The sequence below is a fragment of the Eretmochelys imbricata genome, chromosome 1 (assembly GCF_965152235.1).
Source record: "Eretmochelys imbricata isolate rEreImb1 chromosome 1, rEreImb1.hap1, whole genome shotgun sequence".
In the NCBI taxonomy this organism is placed as follows: domain Eukaryota; kingdom Metazoa; phylum Chordata; order Testudines; family Cheloniidae; genus Eretmochelys; species Eretmochelys imbricata.
Window position 1 is genome coordinate 262,551,011 of NC_135572.1, and position 19,410 is coordinate 262,570,420.

The following is a 19,410-nucleotide window of genomic DNA, read 5'->3' on the forward strand; positions in this document are numbered from 1 at the left end:
GCTGGTAACAGGGCCTGAGTGAGGGAAGATATCAGCATCTTAAGGGCCTAACTGGCTCCTGCTACTTCAGCTGACTGCCTGTTCTCCTCAAGTGGGTTCAGGGAAGCAGCAGGAAACAGGAAGCTCCCTGAGAAGCTGGTGTTAATCAGTCCAGGCTCCTGGGGGTGCTAGAGAGGTACATAAGAGGCTCCTCCTCCTCTCTCTCTTTGCAGCTCCTGCTGCTTTCTGTTATTCCCTCTCACCTTTTCTCCTGCCTGCCTGTTAGGTCTCTTGTGCCCTCCTTCCTCCAGCACAGCACTCCACCATCTCGAGCAGAGAGAATACATATGCACCAGCAGCAGACACAATTTTCTACACTCTGGGTCCTAGTGGCGCCCCCCACAGTCTGGCACCTGAGGCGGCCGCCTCCATTCGCCTCATGGTAAGGCCAGCCCTGTACACGTACAGTCTACTGCCTGCTGTAAGTTGCATATACGGCACACTCCCTTATCTTTCTCTGGTAAAAGAAAAAATCTAATATTTGAAAGGTGGGTATGCAAGGCTGTGGCACTCAAAGAGTTAAGACATGCAAGTTCCTTGAGGCAAAAGAGATTTTATGGAGGACAATATGCAGATACAACTAGGAGATGAAAGGAGACAGTAACAGGAGAAACATCATTGAAATTGCTTATGGAAGGATCTTCTGGATGATCTATGTTCCTTGTGACTGAGATTCATGTATGTAGCCACCTTGCAGTGTGCCTAAAGCACCTCACTAGGTGCTATAAGCACCATTCTAATAGGCAAGCTCCTTTTCCACTAGGTAGCAGTGCTGTTATTGACAGTCAGGACTGGTGATGTTGCAGAAAGAGGACTGCTTACTTCTCTTAATTCAGTGATTTCTAAGTTGAGATGAATCTCTCAGATATCAATTTTCATGGGTATTTAGAGAATTTACTTGTCGAGGCCTGCTACAGCTGGGAGCAAACATCTCAATAATTCTAGCTACTGCTGACAAACATACCGGGGGCTTGGCAGAATTCAATTTTTTTTTTATAATGCTGATGGAGAATATCAGTGTTTAGTTTTAAGTACCTTTTTAAATTTTCGTCTATTTAAATGTTCAGTTCCAGGAAATTATGAGGGAAGGCTATTGGGAGGTCAGATAATTTTTTAATGACAGGACACACTGAGATTCTAAAAGTTAAAGTTTATAACCATTAAACAAAAAACTGTCAACATCACATGTCAAAATATACAAAGTAAATACACTTAAATCAAACTTTAATAAGTTCTCAAGCAGAATTTTTCTTACTTTGCCTACCCGTACATTAACAACCATGAAAATATTTTTTTAATTTGGTTTGTGCATGTATGGTGAAATCGACCTCATCAACATTTACCAATAAAAATCTAATCCTTCAAAGCAGAGTAATATGTAATCAAACCCAGGGCTAAGGCTATGAGAATTTGCAAATAGAACGCTGCACAGAGATTCACAAACTGAAGCCCGAGGTTTAATTCACAGGGCTTGAAAGTAAGTCAACTCCCATAGGTTCTTTTAGAGAAGTTCAGTTAACTTAACCCTCTATTATGGGGAAAGTTCAGTTGTGGAAGGTTCTTATTGCAACCACACAACAACAATTTCACAACAAACCTTGGGATCCCCTCATCCTGAAGGAGACATTTTCAAGTTCCAGGACTGGTTGGGGGAAGAGGATAGCTGTTCAAGGAATAACGGACCCAGAGCATGGGGAGAGGAAAGTCCTTTAGCTTCTCAGCAGTGTGTTTGCTGAACTTTCACGAGCATAGGCTGAGGTTCATAATGCCTCAAGTTGCAATTCCAAGGCTCTGTTCAAGACAATGTGAGGCCTGATGAAAGTATGTTGTGCAAGTCTACTAAGTACCTTCATTTGGGTTCCCTTCACAGCATTGCAATCACTGGACCACCTTAGCAAACATTTCTGTTTACTAAATTTAATCTTGCACGTCCTGGTGAAGAGAGCATTTTGGAAATTAAAGGATGATTCCTGTATGAAAAATCCTGCCAGTTTGTAAAAAACAGTCTGAAGGCCATGTGCCAGACACATACTGAAATGGCAGTTGCCCTTAGATTTGTAGGCACACAAAGATTTCCTTTTCTAAATTGTGTGGGATGAAATTCAGTGTTTGAGAAAATCCAGAAATCTTCCATCGGTGGCATAGTCATACCACTAGTACCATCACCCCCTTGGGCACATCAGCAGATAAGAGGAAAAATTCCATGCCTAGAATAATTTTTGTTGGCAATGAGGGTGTTGATCTAGAGGAAAGAGGACAGATTGCGTCTCTTAACTATTTGAACTACCCCTGCACATCCCAGAGAAACAAAACAAAACACTGTTTTGACTAGCAAAGTGAGAAAACAGAACTTAAAAGTTACACAGAGTGACATGGAGACAGAGAGAAAGATCAACACACTGGCGAGAGAGACACATGCACCACAGTGGGTGCACACACAGATCTACAAACACAGACACAGAGATGCTGTATACATGTTACCCTAGGAAAATAACTAAAGCTATTGAATAATTGCCTGGCTGACATATGGGGTATTTGCTTGTTAGTTTGCCTTCTTTTTGAAGCATTAGGTATTGGCCACTGCTGTAGTAATGGGTGTGATACACACATGCTGGTAAAAGACTGAACTTTTTTTGCCCACCCTTGCCATTATAAGATGGGTCAGAATTGCAAAAAATTTACATCTTTCATATTGATCTCAGTAGCAAATGTTACATGTGTGATAGGCACTATACTGTACAAGAGACACCAATGGATTAACCCAGTACAGCAACTCTTATCTTCTTGCTTAGATATGAACATAAGAATGGCCACACTGGGTCAGACCAATGGTGCATCTAGCCCAGAATCCGGTCTTCCAACAGTGGCCAATCTCAGGTGCTTCACAGGGAATGAACCGAACAAGTAATCATCAAGTGATCTATCCCGTTGCCTATTCCCAGCTTCTGGCAAACAGAGGCTAGGGACACCATTCCTGCCCATCCTGGCTAATAGCCATCGATGGACTTATCCTCCATTAATTTATCTAGTTCTTTTTTGAACCCTGTTACGGTCTTAGCCTTCACAACATTCTCTGGCAAGGAGTTCCACAGGTTGACTGTGTGTTGTGTGAAGAAATACCCCCTTTTCTTTTAAGCCTGCTGCCTATGCATTTTGTTTGGTGACTCCTAGTTCTTTTGTTATGTGAAGGAGTAAACACTTTCGTATTTACTTTCTCCACACCAGATCCTTGACACTGATGAGAATAGGTCAAGTATCCTCCCTGTATGTGTGTCCTAAATTAAGAGGAATGTTATTGTCAGCCGTTCAGCTAGCTTATTCCTTGCACTAAGGGCCCATACTTACTCATAGTCAGTAGTACCTCAGTGCATAAGTAACCCCATGGATTTCAATGAGATCAGATACAGAGCATAGGACTACTCAGTGTACTCATGGGTGGCACAATCTGGGCCCTTACTAACCCTACACAATCATGCATGTGCAGTAATGTGGCATGCCTAAGCTAGCTGGGCTTGTCTATGTCAAAAGTTACTGCAGTAGGAAGAGCTTAAAAAGAAAAGGACAGGTGGATCTTAAGGCTGAGGGTAAAATTTTCTAACATGGCTAAGAGTACGCCTACACAGCAACTAGACATCTGCGGCTGGCTCATACTAGCCGACCTGAGCTTGGGCTGCAGGGCCGTTTTACCGCTGTGTAGACTTCCAGGCTCAGGCTGGAGATCGGGCTCTAGGAGTCCGCAAGGTGGGAGGGGGTTCCAGGGATCGGGCTCCAACCCAATCCCAGAAGCCTACACAGCAGTCAAAGAGCCCCACAGCCTGAGCTCCGCAAGCCCGAGTTGGCTGGCATGGGCCAGCTGTGGATTTTTCTTTGCTGTGTAGAAAGCCTGCTAAAAGTCAATGGCACTTAGGCTAAGTGATTCAGAAATTTTTACTCTGAAGCTTCAGATCTCCCCCACCTTGTGAAGAGGTGTAAGCGGTCTTACAAAATTGTGGATATTACTGCAAATCATTACCCTGTATGAAATCCAGCGAAGTTTTGTACTGTAGCTTTTATAACACAGCGATTGTTGCAATTGGCTAATGCATCCTGACTGGTGTGGTTATAGCAAAACTTTTACATAATTCTAAGATCCTGAAAATTCATTTTTTTGTTTAGACTCTGTGAAATAGCTATTTTCACTTAAAAAAGTTCAAATTATGCATGTTGTCAATGCAAATTAATTTTCCATCTCTAAAAAAAATTGTTTTGAAATACTGAAAAATTCACAATTATCATTCAAAAATGAGCGTATTTTTGAGCCTCAATTCACTCAGTTGTGGAGGAATCATTACAGACTGTTGAGGGAAAAACCCCACAAAATTGTGAAACTTCTCATGAAATTGGATCATGTTTGAAAATACAAACAAAATGTGAAAAACCTCATTGCCTAACATTAGGTAATTTCATTTTTCACCACCCCCCCCAGCCCCACCTACAGTTATGTCTATCCAGTAAGTTTCCAAAAACCTTTGCCAAACAGATTCCTCCTTTCAGGATGCCTATTTTGCAATCAAAATGAAACAAGGGAAAAATATCTATCCCCAAGAAAAGCCGTTGGTGTCTGTCTCTTGTTTTCTAGCTATCATAAAATCTTTTGATTTCACTGCCAGAGAAGCTCTCAGTAATCAAAGGCAAGACAGAAATGCATACCTGAGCCAGCTCCAACCAGATAAAGTCACTAGCAGTGCCAAATGGCAGTTTGAGATCTTAGATTAAGTAAATTGCTTTGTGGATTTAGGTTTCTTTGTTTTGTTTGTGTAACAGGGTGCACTCACCTCTCATGAGCAGGGCTGGATTAACGCAGGGGCTTTAAGGGCTGCAGCCCAGGGCCTTGGGCTAAGGGGGGCCCTGCAGGCCCGGATACGGCCCGCTACTTCTTTTCATCTGGCCCGCTGGCATGCCCCTGCCGCCCCTAGGCGAGGGCATTCAGGGAATCTCTGTGTGCTGCCCCTAGCAACAGCTCCGCAGCTCCCATTGGCTGGGAACTGCGGTCAATGGGAGCTGCAGGGACAGCAGCTGCAGGCACAGGCAGTGTGCATCACACAGAGCGGCCTGGCCCCTCCGCCTAGGGGCTGGCCATGCTGGCCACCTCTGGAAGCGGAGCAGCATGGAGCCAGGGATCCTGCCTTAGCCCCACAGTGCCACTGACTAGGAGCTGCCTGAGGTAAGCGCCTCCCAGCCGGAGCCTGCACCCCAACCCCCTACCCCAGCCCAGAGCCCCCTCCTGCACCCAAACTCCCTCCAAGACCCCACACCTCAACCCCCTGTCCCAGCCCTGAGCCCCCTCCCACACCCAAACTCCCACCCAGAGCTCACACCCCAAACCTGCTGTCACACCACAACCCCGGTCCCATCCCTGGCCCAACTCCCATAGCTGGAGCTGCACCCCCTCCCACACTCCAATCCCCTGCCCAGCCCTGAGCCTATTTCCACACTCCAAACTCCCAGGGGCCCCACAAAATCTAAGAGCCCCAGCCCACAGGAGAGTTAATCCAGCCCTACTGGCAAGCGCCCCCTGGTGGAGCGCATGTGCCTGCACTCTCTGTGTGTTCATGGTGGGTCTTCGCTGACTCAGCCCTCCAGCCGAATCACACACAGTCTGTGTACTAAAAGCAAAGCAAACACCTTCTGGGATACAAATCCAACAGGGGCCTCTCTCAGTGCCCTCTGTAACATCTCTCTCAAGTTGTCTGGAATAGAGCAGTGCCCCAGGGCTCCTTCCCTGGAGGCAACATCTTCGCCCTCTCAGAGACTCTCTTCAGCTGGGCCACTACAGTTCAGTTCCCCTTCTGAGGTGCCTCAAAGTCCATGCTACTTTCCCAGTGGCTGGTGGGGGGAACCCAGGCCCGACCTCTACTCTGGGTCCTAGCCCAGGGACCCTATAAATAGCAACCATCTGCCACGTCCCTTTAACTCAGGGGTGGCTAACCTTAGCCTGAGAAGGAGCCAGAATTTACCAACGTACATTGCCAAAGAGCCACAGTAATACGTCAGCAGCCCCCATGATCAGCTCCCCTGCCACCAGCACCTCCTGCCTACCAGCAGCCCTGCATATCAGCACCTCCCCCTGCCTCCCAATCAGCTGTTTCGTGGCATGCAGGAGGATTTGGTGGGGAGGAGCAAGAGCATGACAGGCTCAGGGGAGGAGGAGGGAAGTGGGGGCACCCCCCCCAACACATCGGGAAGTTGGCACCTGTAGCTCTAGCCCCAGAGTCCGTGTCTATATGAGGAGCTGCATATGGCTCCGGAGCCGCAGGTTGGCCACCCCTGCTTTAAATAAACAGCATTGCTGCTACAATTCCCTGGGCCACTTCTCCGTGGCTCCAGCACATTCTTCACCCTTACATCAAGGCCTTGCCCTGGTGGAGTCCCAGTAGCCAACCCAGAGCTAATTCATGTTCCCCTCAGCCTCTGCCAGCACAGCTATGTCCAAGGTCCTGTAGCTTCCTCAGTCAACCAGGTGCATCCTCCACTCTCCTCCAGATCAAGCAAGGAACTGAACTCACCCTGGCCCTGCAGCTCTTCTTATACTAGCCTGCTGGGCCCCAGTTGGCTGCTTCCCACACAGCCACTCTAGGCAGCTTGGCAGACCTCTCTACTGTCCTTTTCTGGGGTGGGATGTGGCAGGGCCACGAGGCCTCCAGTAGGGGGCCTCAGGGGCCTAGTCCACCCCATCATAGTTTGTTTGTATTTTGGGGGTAGGTGGTGGGGAAAAAGGGGTATTTCAAAAAAGTGTTTAAGTGGTTTCCTTGACTTTCCCGGGACTGCTGGGGTTGGAGGAGACAGTATTCACCCAGCGTAAAGCAAGGCAGAATCAGGCCCAGAATAGCTACAGCAGAGGCAATGGCAGAGCCAATTTCTCCCACACAGTTCTGGCAGCCAGCTTCATTTTGTAAGGCACTGACTTGTTTCTTTTCTTTTCTTTTAGACTTCTAAAAATATGCCCGTCACTTTCATCTCTAGGCTCTTGCATACTAGCACACACAGAATTACGAAAATGAGTTGACATATGCCAACTAAACTTACCCAGTCTCAACCCATGACTCAAACTGAAGGCACAAATATGTCACACCATCGCCTTCCCCAGCAAAAGCCAATGTCAACAAATGGGCTTTTCACCAGGCCCCAAAAGTCAACAATCTCAGGCTCTGTCAGGCCAACAGGGGAAGCCAGCTTCGAAGTCAAGGGCCTTGTATTGAAAATGCCTTCTCAGAAGCCCTAGGTATTCAAAATTAAGGAGGTGATTTCTCTGGGAGGGAGGACCCAGACTATATAGAGCTTTATAGATCAGTATCAGCCCCTTGAATTGCAGCTTGAAGAGAACAGGAAGCTAATGTTATTTATTGATCATTTGTATCAATTTACTGCTGATGACACTGCTAAGCAAGAAGACCATTACACCCTGCACCAAGCGTGTCTTAGGCGTGTCTATATTACAAAGTTTGGTCAACTTAAGTTATGCTGGCTTTCAGCTGATGACATTTGTAAGTCACTTGGGTGGTGCACGCACACTTGGCTGTTTGCATCAGTGCTGCACATCCTCACCGCATGCAGTTGTGTCAATAGAAGATGCGGTGCACCACAGTAGGTATCCCAGTGTGCCTTGCACTGCTGTCCAGTGTAATGCCTTGTGGGACATTTTCGCAGTGCTTTGTGGGATACCAGCAATTCACCCAGGGATTTGTGGGAACTAGGAGTTAAGTTCCCACAATTTCACTTTCTCCATCCCGTACTGCTTATTCCATCCCATAATTTTCACATCTTTTTAAGGTGCAACAGGACTTTTCCAAAAGCTGCAAGCAGGGACATTCTTCCCTGACTGATGCATTCACATTAGTAAGGTTGAAATGCCAGTGGTGATGCTGGGGGACCTAGCCTACCCCATGCTCACCTGGTTCATGAAGCCGTACACTGGCCACCTCGATAGCACTGAGAAAAGTTTCAGCTGCCAGCTAAGCAGGTGCAGGATGAATCTTGAATGAGCATTTGTTCAACTCAAAGTTCACCGGTGATGTTTAATGGCTAGAGTGCCCCTTAGCAAGGCAAGCATTCCAAATGTTATTGCTGCATGTTATGTATTACACAATATGTTGTGAAATGAAGGGGGAGAGGCTACTGGCAAGGTGGAGGGGTGAGGTGGACCAGCTCTCTGCTGAATTTGAACAGCCAGATACAATTAGAATTGCCAATCATGGAGCTATGCAGTACAGAGAGGCCTTTAAAGATCATTTTAACAGTCAGCCACAGTGGCGTTGTGTCAAGCTTTTCGGAACTTGTGTTCCTTCACGTGTACAGACCTAGAGTGTGGGTGGTTTAGTGATTTTTGTTATTAATTTTGTAAGGCGGCATGTCTGCTTGGTGCAAACTAATAAATATACTCTGAATTTCAAAAACTAAAACTTTATTGTGCACATATACACAGGAAACAAAGTGTAAATAAACAAGTTAAAAACATTTTAGCATCACTGCCAGGTGAGCCATATTTATCACAAACAAGTAAAACAATAAACATACATGTTTACATATTAAAAACATACGACAATGTTTCATTCATGGTAAAAATAAGTAGTGCACTGTGCTTGTTGGCTGATCCTGTAGTTATCACTGGTCAGTGTAAGTATATGATTCTCCTCCTTCTCCCCTGGCATGGAGGAGTAGGGTAAGGGTTCATACCATGCTGCCACCTGTTTTGCTGGGGGGTACAAAGAGCAGCCACCAGGATTTTTCCATGGAATGGAAAGGCTGATGTGTGCAGGGTCTTTGGGCATTTACCTCAATAATGTTCTGCAACATCAGTGTGTGTTGTCTGAGCACTTTCCAATTCCTGTCTCTATCCCTTTGCCTCTCCTCCAGCATCCAGTCTCTCTCTGCCTGGCCCTTCACCCAGCTCTTGGCCGTTCAGCCCCTCCAATCCGTGTTCACAGTCTGCAATCGTAGAGGACTGGAGGATCTCACTAAACATAAAACATCTGGGTCCGAGGTTCAGCAGGCAGGGAGGGTTCACCTCTCAAGGCTACCATAAAAGAGGCTGCTGTTAAAAACAGAAAGAGACATTGTTAGATTTACACTTGCAAGAGAAAGGGAAATTTCCTTACTTTATTCCCATGAAGACCTCTCATAAATAACGTGAACTCTTTCTTTAGCTTTGAAGTGCCTTGTTCTGGCACCACTCTGCAGCTCAAGACATGGTGAGTTTGGACTAGCAGGTGAGAGAGGGGAAACTGTGGCATCAAAGGTTTAGACGCCCCAGGGTGCCCCAGGGTACAAATATAGGGAAAGTGCAGTAAATGTTGCCCATATTTTCACAAGCAGTGGTGATTTTGCCTGATATTTCACTTCTGAGGGTGACAGAGACACAGAGAATACAGCTGCGGCTGGCGTCCCAAAGCCAACCTAGCCTGTAGCTGACAGGGTTGCAGAGTATCTCCATGAAAGTTAATTCAAATCTGTTACAGAGGAAAAAAGGGACATCCCTGTTCAGATTAACAGACTACTCTGCATGGAAAAGCAAATGCTGCCTCTACCTCTATCTGAGCACAAGAGAGTGGTTTATTGTGGACTGTGTAATTTGGACTGCTATGCTCATCTGTTGGAAATGATTTCCTAAGGTAGTAGTTGATTGAAGTGGCAACTATGTATGCATTCCAAAGCAAGAACTTTAATTGGATACCCCATGCAAGTAAAGCGAGGAATCAAAAGTTAATGCCTTTGTTCTCTAAATGTGCAGGTGGGATGAACGCCATTTGTAAGCAAGGCAGAAAGGAAGAGGTAGGGGAGGCTTTGGTCACTGAAAAGAGAAACAAACATGCTTATATGGAATAATGCATCTATACACTAACCTGAGCTCCTTTCCCCTTCATCACTGGGCTCATCGGTGCTCTCCTGGCAGGATTGGCTTGATTCCACTAGAGTTTTGAAGAGCTCCTGGCTCACCACATGGTGTGTGTCCCCCACTTCCTCTTCTTCAGGGGTTTCCACTCCCAGGTCTAATGAAGTGTCCACCGCCACATTCAGGGTGCCGGTGGGGTTCTCACCAAGTTTGTCAAGCAGTTTGTTGTAGAAATGGCAGGTTTGCAGGATGGCCCCAGTGCTGTCGCTCTCTCACCTTCTGATATGCCTGCTGAAGTTCCTTGGCTTTCACCCAACATTGATGCTCATCCTTTTCATGCCTCAGGTTTCTGATGCTCTGTGTGATCAGCACGTAGACGTCTACATTGCTTTGACTGGTCCTTAACTGGACTTGCGCAGCCTCTTCTCCCCATAGTCTGGGGAAACCCAGGACGTCTGCTCTGCTTCAGGCAGGAGCACATCTAGGTGTAGCTCTCTCTGTCTGTGCTGAGCCAGTATGGCCAGACACTCGCAATGGCCAGCTAGTAGGTGTGAGCGCCAAGGTGGGCAACCAGGAAAAGGCATTTCAAAGACACACAAAGGTTTTTAAAGAGGGAGTAGACTTCCAGTCTCTGGGACCCCTGCCAGTGGAGTTCAAAGTTGTGATCAGAGTGGTCGCTATTGCAGGGGAAAGGGACATGATGGGACAGCTGCTGGAGGACTATTAGGGTTGAGCAAGTAATTCAGTGTCTACACTAGCACTACGCTGATGGAAGTAGGGGTTGATTTTGGCTCTGCATCATTGGGGGGCAGGGTTATTGTGTTGATGTAATGGGGTGCCTGCATTGACAGCAGACAAGCTTAGGTGTAGATGCATGCAAAAAAAAGTTGAAACAAGTCGACTCAGGTCGGCCTAACTTTGCAGTGTAGACCCGGCCTAAGCGGGCTTTAAGAGTCCCCTCATTTACAGCGCACTATAATCATCAAGACAGGAAGTCACACAGGCAGCGATAACAGTGAGTAATACGTGCAAGCAGTGCACCAAACGCAGATGAAAGACACACATGGTCTCTGATATCATCTGGAATAGCCTAGGATCCAGAGATACCTCTAAATCATGGGTGGGTAAACTTTTTGGACTGAGGGTCACATTGGGGTTCCGAAACTGTATGGAGGGCTGGGTAGGGAAGGCTGTGCCTCCCCAAACAGACTGGCCCCCACCCCCATTCACCCCTCCCACTTCCTGCCCCCTGACTGCCACCCTCAGAACTCCCGACCCATCCAACCCCCCCTGTTCCTTTTCCCCGGACCACCCCCTCCCGGGATCCCCCGCCCCTAACCACACCCCTGGGACACTACCCCTTATCCATCCCCCCCCACTCCCTGTCCCCTGACTGCCCCAACTCCTATCCACACCCCCGCCCCCTGACAGGCCCCCTGGGACTCCCACACCTATCCAACCCCCACGTTCCCCATTCCCTAATCGCCCCCCCTTGAGAACCTCTGCCCCATCCAACTGCCCCCTGCTCCCTGTCCCCTGACTGCCCCTGGGACTCCCGGCCCCTTATCCACACCCACACCCACCCTGCTCCCCACCCCCTTCCTATGCTGCTCAGGGCAGCAGGACTGGCAGCCATGCTGCCCGGCTGGAGCCAGCCACACCGCCACGCTGCCCAGCAGGAGCTTGCAGCCCTGTCGCCCAGAGCGCTGGCAGCATGGCGAGTTGAGGCTGTGGGGAAGGGAGGACAGCAGGGGATGGGCCAGGAGCTAGCCTCCCCAGCCGGGACTCAAGGGCCGGGCAGGACGGCCCCGCAGGCGAGATGTGGCCCGCGGGTTGTAGTTTGCCCACCTCTGCTCTAAACTGAAAACCTTATTGACAACCCCCTCAAGCCCTAGGTGCAGACATCCTTAACAGAGGCTCAAGATTCTTCCACAAACTAACTAGCACTAGAGTCACTGGGTATTGCTGCATGCTCAGACTTTGGAAAATCTGGCCACTTACTTAGGTGCCTAAATATGGATTTAGAAGCCTAAGTTTAGGCTCCTATTTTTGTAAACCTTTGGCCTTCATGCATTATTTTATCCTTGGTCTTAGTGATCAGACTGACTGTCAGGAAACAGGGCCTGCAGCAGAGCCAGGTCTCCGTGCAACCTCATGAGCGCAGTGGGCCTGTAATAGGCTGCCTACTTAGCTACACCATCTGATTGGGTGGAAGAGTCAGCAGACTGGCTCTTAAGCCCAGCAGCTGTTCAGTGGCTGTTCAAAGCATTCACCTATAGCTCCCACTTATTGGCAGCCTTGCTCCCTCATAGTTCCAGTCCTGTCCCTGCCTTGTCTCATTCTCAGGAACCTGGTTCTGACCCTTGGCTCCAGTTCCTGACTTCTGACTCCAGTTCTGACCCTTGGCTCTGGCTGCTGATGCCTGCTCCAACCACTAGGCCTGATGCCTGCTCCAGTCCTAGGCATGACCATCCATGTCCTGGCCACTGACACTGACTGTCAAAAAGGGTGCAAATTGTGAAGACTGTTTTTGTAACAGAGGCACCTTTTAAATAGGAAATGGACTGAAAGCACCGGTGCCAAACAGGGTAGTCACAGGATAACACTTTTCAATCATTACTTACCTCAGCTGAATTTGCAAAATCTGTGGTTAAATAATGAGGATGGTTGGTTCCTTGTGACTGTCTTCTCTGTCCAATATTTTGTGATACCTGTGCAACTATATAGGAGATTTCCGAGAGTTGCATCAGCAGGGATCCTCTAGAAGAGTGGTTCTCAACCAGGGGTACACATACCCCTGGGGGTACACAGAGATCTTCCAGGGGGTACATCCACTCATCTAGCTATTTGCCTAGTTTTACAACAGGCTACATAAAAATCACTAGCAAAGTCAGTACAAACTAAAATTTCATACAGACAATGACTTGTTGTAGACTGCTCTGTGTACTATACACTGAAATGTAAGTACAATATTTATATTCCAATTGATTTATTTTATAATTCTATGGAAACAATGAGAAAGTGAACCATTTTTCAATACTAGCGTGCTGTGACACTTTTGTATTTTTAGGTCTGATTTTGTAAACAAGCAGTTTTTAAATGAGGTGAAACTTGGGGGTACACAAGACAAATCAGCCTCCTGAAAGGGGTACAGTCGTCTGGAAAGTTTGAGAGCCATTGCTCTAGAGTGGACATTGGGAAGTCCCTCTCCCCACAACCCCTACACAAACAGTGGAAACTGAAGTCCATAGTCTCAATGCCCCTCAGATCCAGAACTGTGCAGGGGAGAATCCCATCCATGAGGCCCAACCTCTTCCCCCCAACTATATAAGCTTGGGGAAGAGAAGCCAACATAGAGGAGCAGAGACAAGCAGCTGCAGCAGGAACCTACGGACTCAGAGAGACCATCATCTGACTTTTTACAACTTTTACTCAGGATAGTCTTTCCCCTCTGCTGACTGACTGTTTGTTATCTCACCTATTTACCTCAGCCTCACTCCACCTGTCTTCCATACTCCCCTTCTTCCCATTACTCTAACCTCCTCCCTTTCATGGGCCCGCTACCTTTCCTCTCTCTTTTCTCAATTAATCCCCTTCCAACAAACCCCACCCCCCAAATTAGAAAGAAAAAACAAAAACAAAAATAACACCCCCTGGCACCAACATGACGTTTGCAAATCACTGCGTTGTTCACGCTGCTCATATGTAATATCCCTTCCCCACAATACTTTGTCTTGTCTATTTAGATTGTAGTCTTTTTGGTGCCTTGTTCTATGTTTGTACAGTGCCTGGCACAATGGCGCATTGATTTTAGCTGGGGTCTCTAGGCGTTACCATAATACAAATAATAGTTATAAAATCATGTAATCCCTTTTATGAATCACTGTCTACATATCCGCTAGAACAGGGTATGCTGATGGTTCATACAAGTTAAGATCATGCCTGTGCCAGCCCAGTGACCTAGCAGTATTGGTCTGTACTGCCACAAAAGAGATCTAGATTTAACTGCTGCTGTTGTCTCCCATGCAGAATCTGGGACTGCTGAAGACGCCTTGTAGTTAGGGCAAGGTTGTTACTCAGAAGTAAGTTGGACAGGTTGATAAAGGAGCAATGTTGGCAGGCTCCCAAAGGAGTCCCAAAACAACTCTCTCAGGCTAGCCGAGTGGTGGCTGCAATGGGAAGGGAAGGGCTCCCATTAGAAAAACTGGAGTCTGACTTTGGAGCTCCATCATTTTTCTGACCCAGTGCTAACGTAATAAACCTGGGTTATCACCTACCACCCAGGGCTTGCTGCAAAAGTTGTAGATGGAGTAAAGGGAGTTGACACTATGGACTCCACCATACTGCAGGCCGATGATGAGGCTGCGGAAGTCCTCTCCTAGTGCCATACTGTATGCATGTTGTCGAATCAGAACAAAGTCAGGCTTAAAGGACCTAGAAGACACAATTAGAGTGATTTTTAAAAAAAATAATCAGCAAGGCTCCTTTCCTTTCCCTCTTTTGCCCCCATCCTCCCCCATTTTTGCTCTCCTTCAAATAGGTGGAATCTTCTCAGGCCACAGTATTGTATCAATTACACTACAAAGAAAAACCTAGTGATAAAAAAAAAATTAAAATCCTACATAACCACGAGCACAAGGGCTTAGAAACTCTCCAGACAGATTTGCCAGTTTCCATTTCAGACAGGCTCACACAGGAACAATCTATAACAGAAGCCAAAGATCATAAATTCTCTGGTGGGGTGGGGAAATTCTCCCCAGTAATTCCAATAATTCTCTTTTGAAAATCTTGGCCATATTTGGTGACCCTTGTTGCAATGTGCTGCACAGATGAAGGAGGGAAAAGATTGTTTTCTAACAATGGGACTGGGTTTGGAAATGAAGCCCACTGGATGGGAAGATCATGCACATATTTCTCACACATCCAGGCATCCCCACACATTTCCTTTCACTCACAGACCGCAACGCATATTGGACACAGATCGCTAGAACATCAATACCCGGGGATCATACACTGCAACATAATTAACAAATTTTCAGAGTGCCCATCCAGTGATGGGGCTCACTGCATGAGCAATCAGCTCATTATCCTAGCCAAGACTCGCCATGGGATCTTTATGATTCCAAATGTAGCAACTCTCTAACCAAACTGGAGGCCCTCCACGGTGAGGCAGTAGGAGATAGCTTAGGCATCAACCAGATGGAAATAATTCCTTTGCATACTGTATCTTAGGGCCAATTCAAAGCATTTGGAAACAGCAGTTGGAAAGGCTGCCCGAAACAGAGTTCAGCAGTTGTACTTGAATGCACTGGAGAGACTTTTCCATTGACTTCGGGGACTATTTTACATTTAAACAAAGTTTGCATCAAGGGCATTGGAAAAACTTCCAGATTGCATTAAAGTTCTTAAGAGAAATTAGTTCTGTCCCCAGGACCCATTACCTCATTGACTTTGAACATTTTCCTTGCTATGAGACTATAATTTCAATCCTTAGGATGTACTGAACTGGAACTCTTTTGGTTTTATAGTCCCGACTTATATTTCCATCGCTCTGGCTGGGAAATCTGAATTCATAGATACTAAGGTCAGAAGAGACCATTATGATCATCTAGTCTGACCTCCTGCACACTGCAGGCCACAGAATTTCACCCATCCACTCCTGTGAAAAACCTCTTACCTATTAGAAGAGAATCCTCCAGCAAGTGACCCGTGCCCCATGCTACAGAGGAAGGCAAAAAACTCCAGGGCCTCTTCCAATCTGCCCTGGAGGAAAATTCCTTCCCGACCCCAAATACAGCGATCAGCTAAACCCTGAGCATATGGGCAAGATTCACCAGCCAGATACTACAGAAAATTCATTCCTGGGTAACTCAGATCCCACCCCATCTAACATCCCATCACAGGCCATTAGGCCTATTTACCATGAATATTTAATTACCAAAACCATGTTATCCCGTCATACCATCTCCTCCATAAACTTATCGAGTTTAATCTTAAAGCCAGATAGATCTTTTGCCCCCACTGCTTCCCTTGGAAGGCTATTCCAAAACTTCACTCCTCTGATGGTCAGAGACCTTTGTCTAATTTCAAGTCTAAACTTCCTGGTGGCCAGTTTATATCCATTTGTTCTTGTGTCCACATTGGTACTGAGCTTAAATAATGGCGACTCTGGGTCAGATTGTGGCAAAGAGTATTGAGAATAAAACCCAGAACTGCTTATGGTTTTAAACTTTGTTTTATTTGTTGACCTTGGGCTTTTGTTATTAATCTAGACATGGCAAGAAGCATGCTCTGCCCTTGTTATGAGGCAAGAGGCAGAGGTTTTGAAACATCAGACACCCTCCCCTGTAGTATTTCTAACCCACACAGACTCTTTAATGCAGTGGGCACCAAAGGTGGCATGTTTCTCAATCAGTGAAATGTGCAATAAACATCAGGAGGGCTGTACTATTGAATGTGCAGCTGATGTATGGATCTTCCTAAGGTCAACAAAGTGAGGCAAGTGGCAACCCCATGCTGAGAAACAGTGAGAGAATACAAACTGTGGCAGTTTAACTGCTTGATTTCTGCTAACATTCCATGTAGAAAGCACCCACTGGGCAGCCAAACATCCCCAGAAAAGAAATTAACTTTCTGGATGCCAAACATTCAGGATTCAGTGACCCCCCCCAGTGGGCTGTTAAACATTCTAGGGTCTAAGCAACCAGATGCTCTAGGTGCATCTTAACTTCCCTCAGGTTCAAGAAGATAGGCTGGCACAATAGCACAAAAGAATTTAAAATGACCCACCACCCAAATTCTTCCTTGCAACCAGTTTGGGAATTGGTCCTTACTGAGCTGGAATGTATTTTATGCACGCTGTCCTGGAAGTAGCTTTTGTGCCCACATATGAACCTGCTATATTGACACACACACCTTTCCCCCCACCACCCAATGGCGAACACTCAAGGATAAGATAGAGAATAACACACTAAAAAAAACTGTTACCAGCTGAAACTCTGGGTTGAAAGACTTCAGCCTGCTTGAAGTTTAGAGAAAACTATGGACTTTTAGATACCAAGGAAGCAGGAGATCCCAGTATAATAGATGGCAGTGATACACTGGAGGGTAGGGCTAGAGTCCAGAGTGACCTAGACAAATTGGAGGATTGGGCCAAAAGAAATCTGATGAGGTTCAACAAGGACAAGTGCAGAGTCCTGCATTTAGGATGGAAGAATCCCATGCACTGCTACTGGCTGGGGACCGACTGGCTAAGCGGCAGTTCTGCAGAAACGTACCTGGGAATTACACAGTGGATGAGAAGCTGGATATGAGTCAACAGTATGCCCTTGTTGCCAAGAAGGCTAATGGCACATTGGGCTGCATTAGTAGGAGCACTGCCAGCAGATCAAGGGAAGTGATTATTCCCTTCTATTTGGCACTGGTGAGGCCAAATCTGGAGTATTGTATACAGTTTTGGGCCCCCCACTACAGAAAGGATGTGGACAAACTGGAGAGTGTCCAGTGGAGGGCAACGAAAATGATTAGGGGGCTGGGGCACATGACTTATGAGGAGAGACTGAGGGAATTGGGGTTATTTAGTCTGCAGAAGAGAAGAGTGAGGGGGGTATTTGATAGCAGCCTTCAACTACCTGAAGGGGGGGCGTTCCAAAGAGGATGGAGCTCGGCTGTTCTCAGTGGTGGCAGATGACAGAACAAGGAGCAATGGTCTTAAGTTGCAGTGGGGGAGATCTAGGTTGGATATTAAAAAACACTATTTCACTAGGAGGGTGGTGAACCACTGGAATGGGTTACCTAGGGAGGTGGCAGAATCTCCATCATTAGAGCCTGGCTTGACAAAGTCCTGGCTGGGATGATTTAGTTGGTGTTGGTCCTGCTTTGAGCAGGGGATTGGACTAGATGACCTCCTGAGGTCTCTTCCAACCCGAATATTCTATGATTCTATGATAATGCAGAGTAAATGATGGAGACCTGCTATCTAAACTATATATGTTGTATGAGAAGAGGATTGGTTTCATTGGTCAGAACCCCTCCACTGAAAAAACACTGGGAGAGGGAATAGGGTGCCAATAACCATAGACAATAGTATGATTCTGCCCTACCACTGCCCCGGGCTATGGATCTCTCACAAGCCTCAGCTGAGAAGTGGATCTCTCTTTGGAGATGTGGGGCAATAGCCAGGTCCCAAAGTATCTTGAACAATAAGAAACAAGAGGAATGAGTGCAGGTTCTGCAACCACTAAGGAATAAAGGAGCAAGTGTGATCAAGAGAAGTCTTCCAGGCATCTATAAAGGAGAAACTGAGCCTAGTGGGAAAATGGGGGGCCGAAGGGTAGAAACTGCAAGAAGAGAGATCAAAAGGAAAACAAAGGGCATCATCTTTCGGGAAGCTGGTAAGCCAGCAACTTATAAGGGCGATGATATGAATAGCAAGCAGCTGTGTACCTGGGAAGTAAGAGGCTTGGTTCCCATACAGAAGAGGATTACTCTCAATGATGTCCATTTAGTGTTCTTAGGAGAGTAGATTACTTTTGAAACAATTATTCATTCAGAGGGATAAACCATGTTCTAATACAATGAGCCCTTGAATTTTAAAATGGCTAACAGTATTACAGTTTCCTTTCCCAGCTCCACTCATCCACACAACAAGCAACAAGAATGACAACCTAAACAGAAAGTTGACACGACATCTAAAAGAGAAATGGTTGAGAGTAGACTCCCTTTTCAAATGACATTAAAAATAATTGGGCCAGGAAGGTTCTGTAGCATCTATGCATTGAAGTCCCAAGTACCCCCGTCTGATGGGGCTAGAAGTGTGGAGATGGTATGCGTACTCAGTTCTTGACCAACCTCCTCAACCCAGGTTTCGGAATAGCACTGATGGGCCTTGTTTGCGTAGAACCACATCTAGGCCTCCTTGGCCAAAACAAAGGTTGCCCAAAAGCAGATAGGCAGAGGAAGAAGCTGTCTTGGAAATATAGTGGAAAGTAAAATGCTACGGATAAAGCTGAATGTGAAAATCCAGAACAGCAGCTCAGAATATACCAGCAATAACTTGTAGCTGTGCCTTGTACGCTTCGCGCAGGTGCCCTAGCTTTCCTAGGCAGAAGTAGGGTTCCTGAATGCACACACCCTCCTCCCTACTGTGGCCAGATGGCTGCAGCTTTTGGCAGAAGAGAGAGCCCTTCCTCATCCCAGCTTCCCCAAAAGCCCTTTCCCATACTCAGCAGAATCTAAAGATGCAAGTCCGATTCTCATTTACACTATATACCTCTTTGCCAGTGTAAAAGAGCTTTCAAATGGGGGTAGCTGTAAACTAGAATGGAATGCAGGACCATAGTGTAAATGAGAATCAGACCTTTTGCCATTTAAACACTCCCACAAAAATTTCATGTTCAGGTTGAACTGATTTGCAATATTATATTTTAAAACATATTTTTGGTTTATTCTTCTCTAATGCTGACCTTGGAATGGGCATGCATGGCTTTGTCATCTCTAGGCTT

At 46.5% G+C, this 19,410-nt stretch overlaps 1 protein-coding gene across 1 annotated transcript in view; it reads right to left on the reverse strand.

The window, feature by feature from the left end:
* SYN3 (synapsin III) overlaps positions 1–19,410 on the reverse strand; it is a 251,497-nt gene that overhangs the window by 175,054 nt on the left and 57,033 nt on the right. Inside the window, exon 4 of the mRNA XM_077829109.1 lies at positions 14,185–14,341. Coding sequence (XP_077685235.1) covers positions 14,185–14,341 — 157 coding nt within the window. The remainder of the gene's footprint in view (positions 1–14,184; positions 14,342–19,410) is intronic.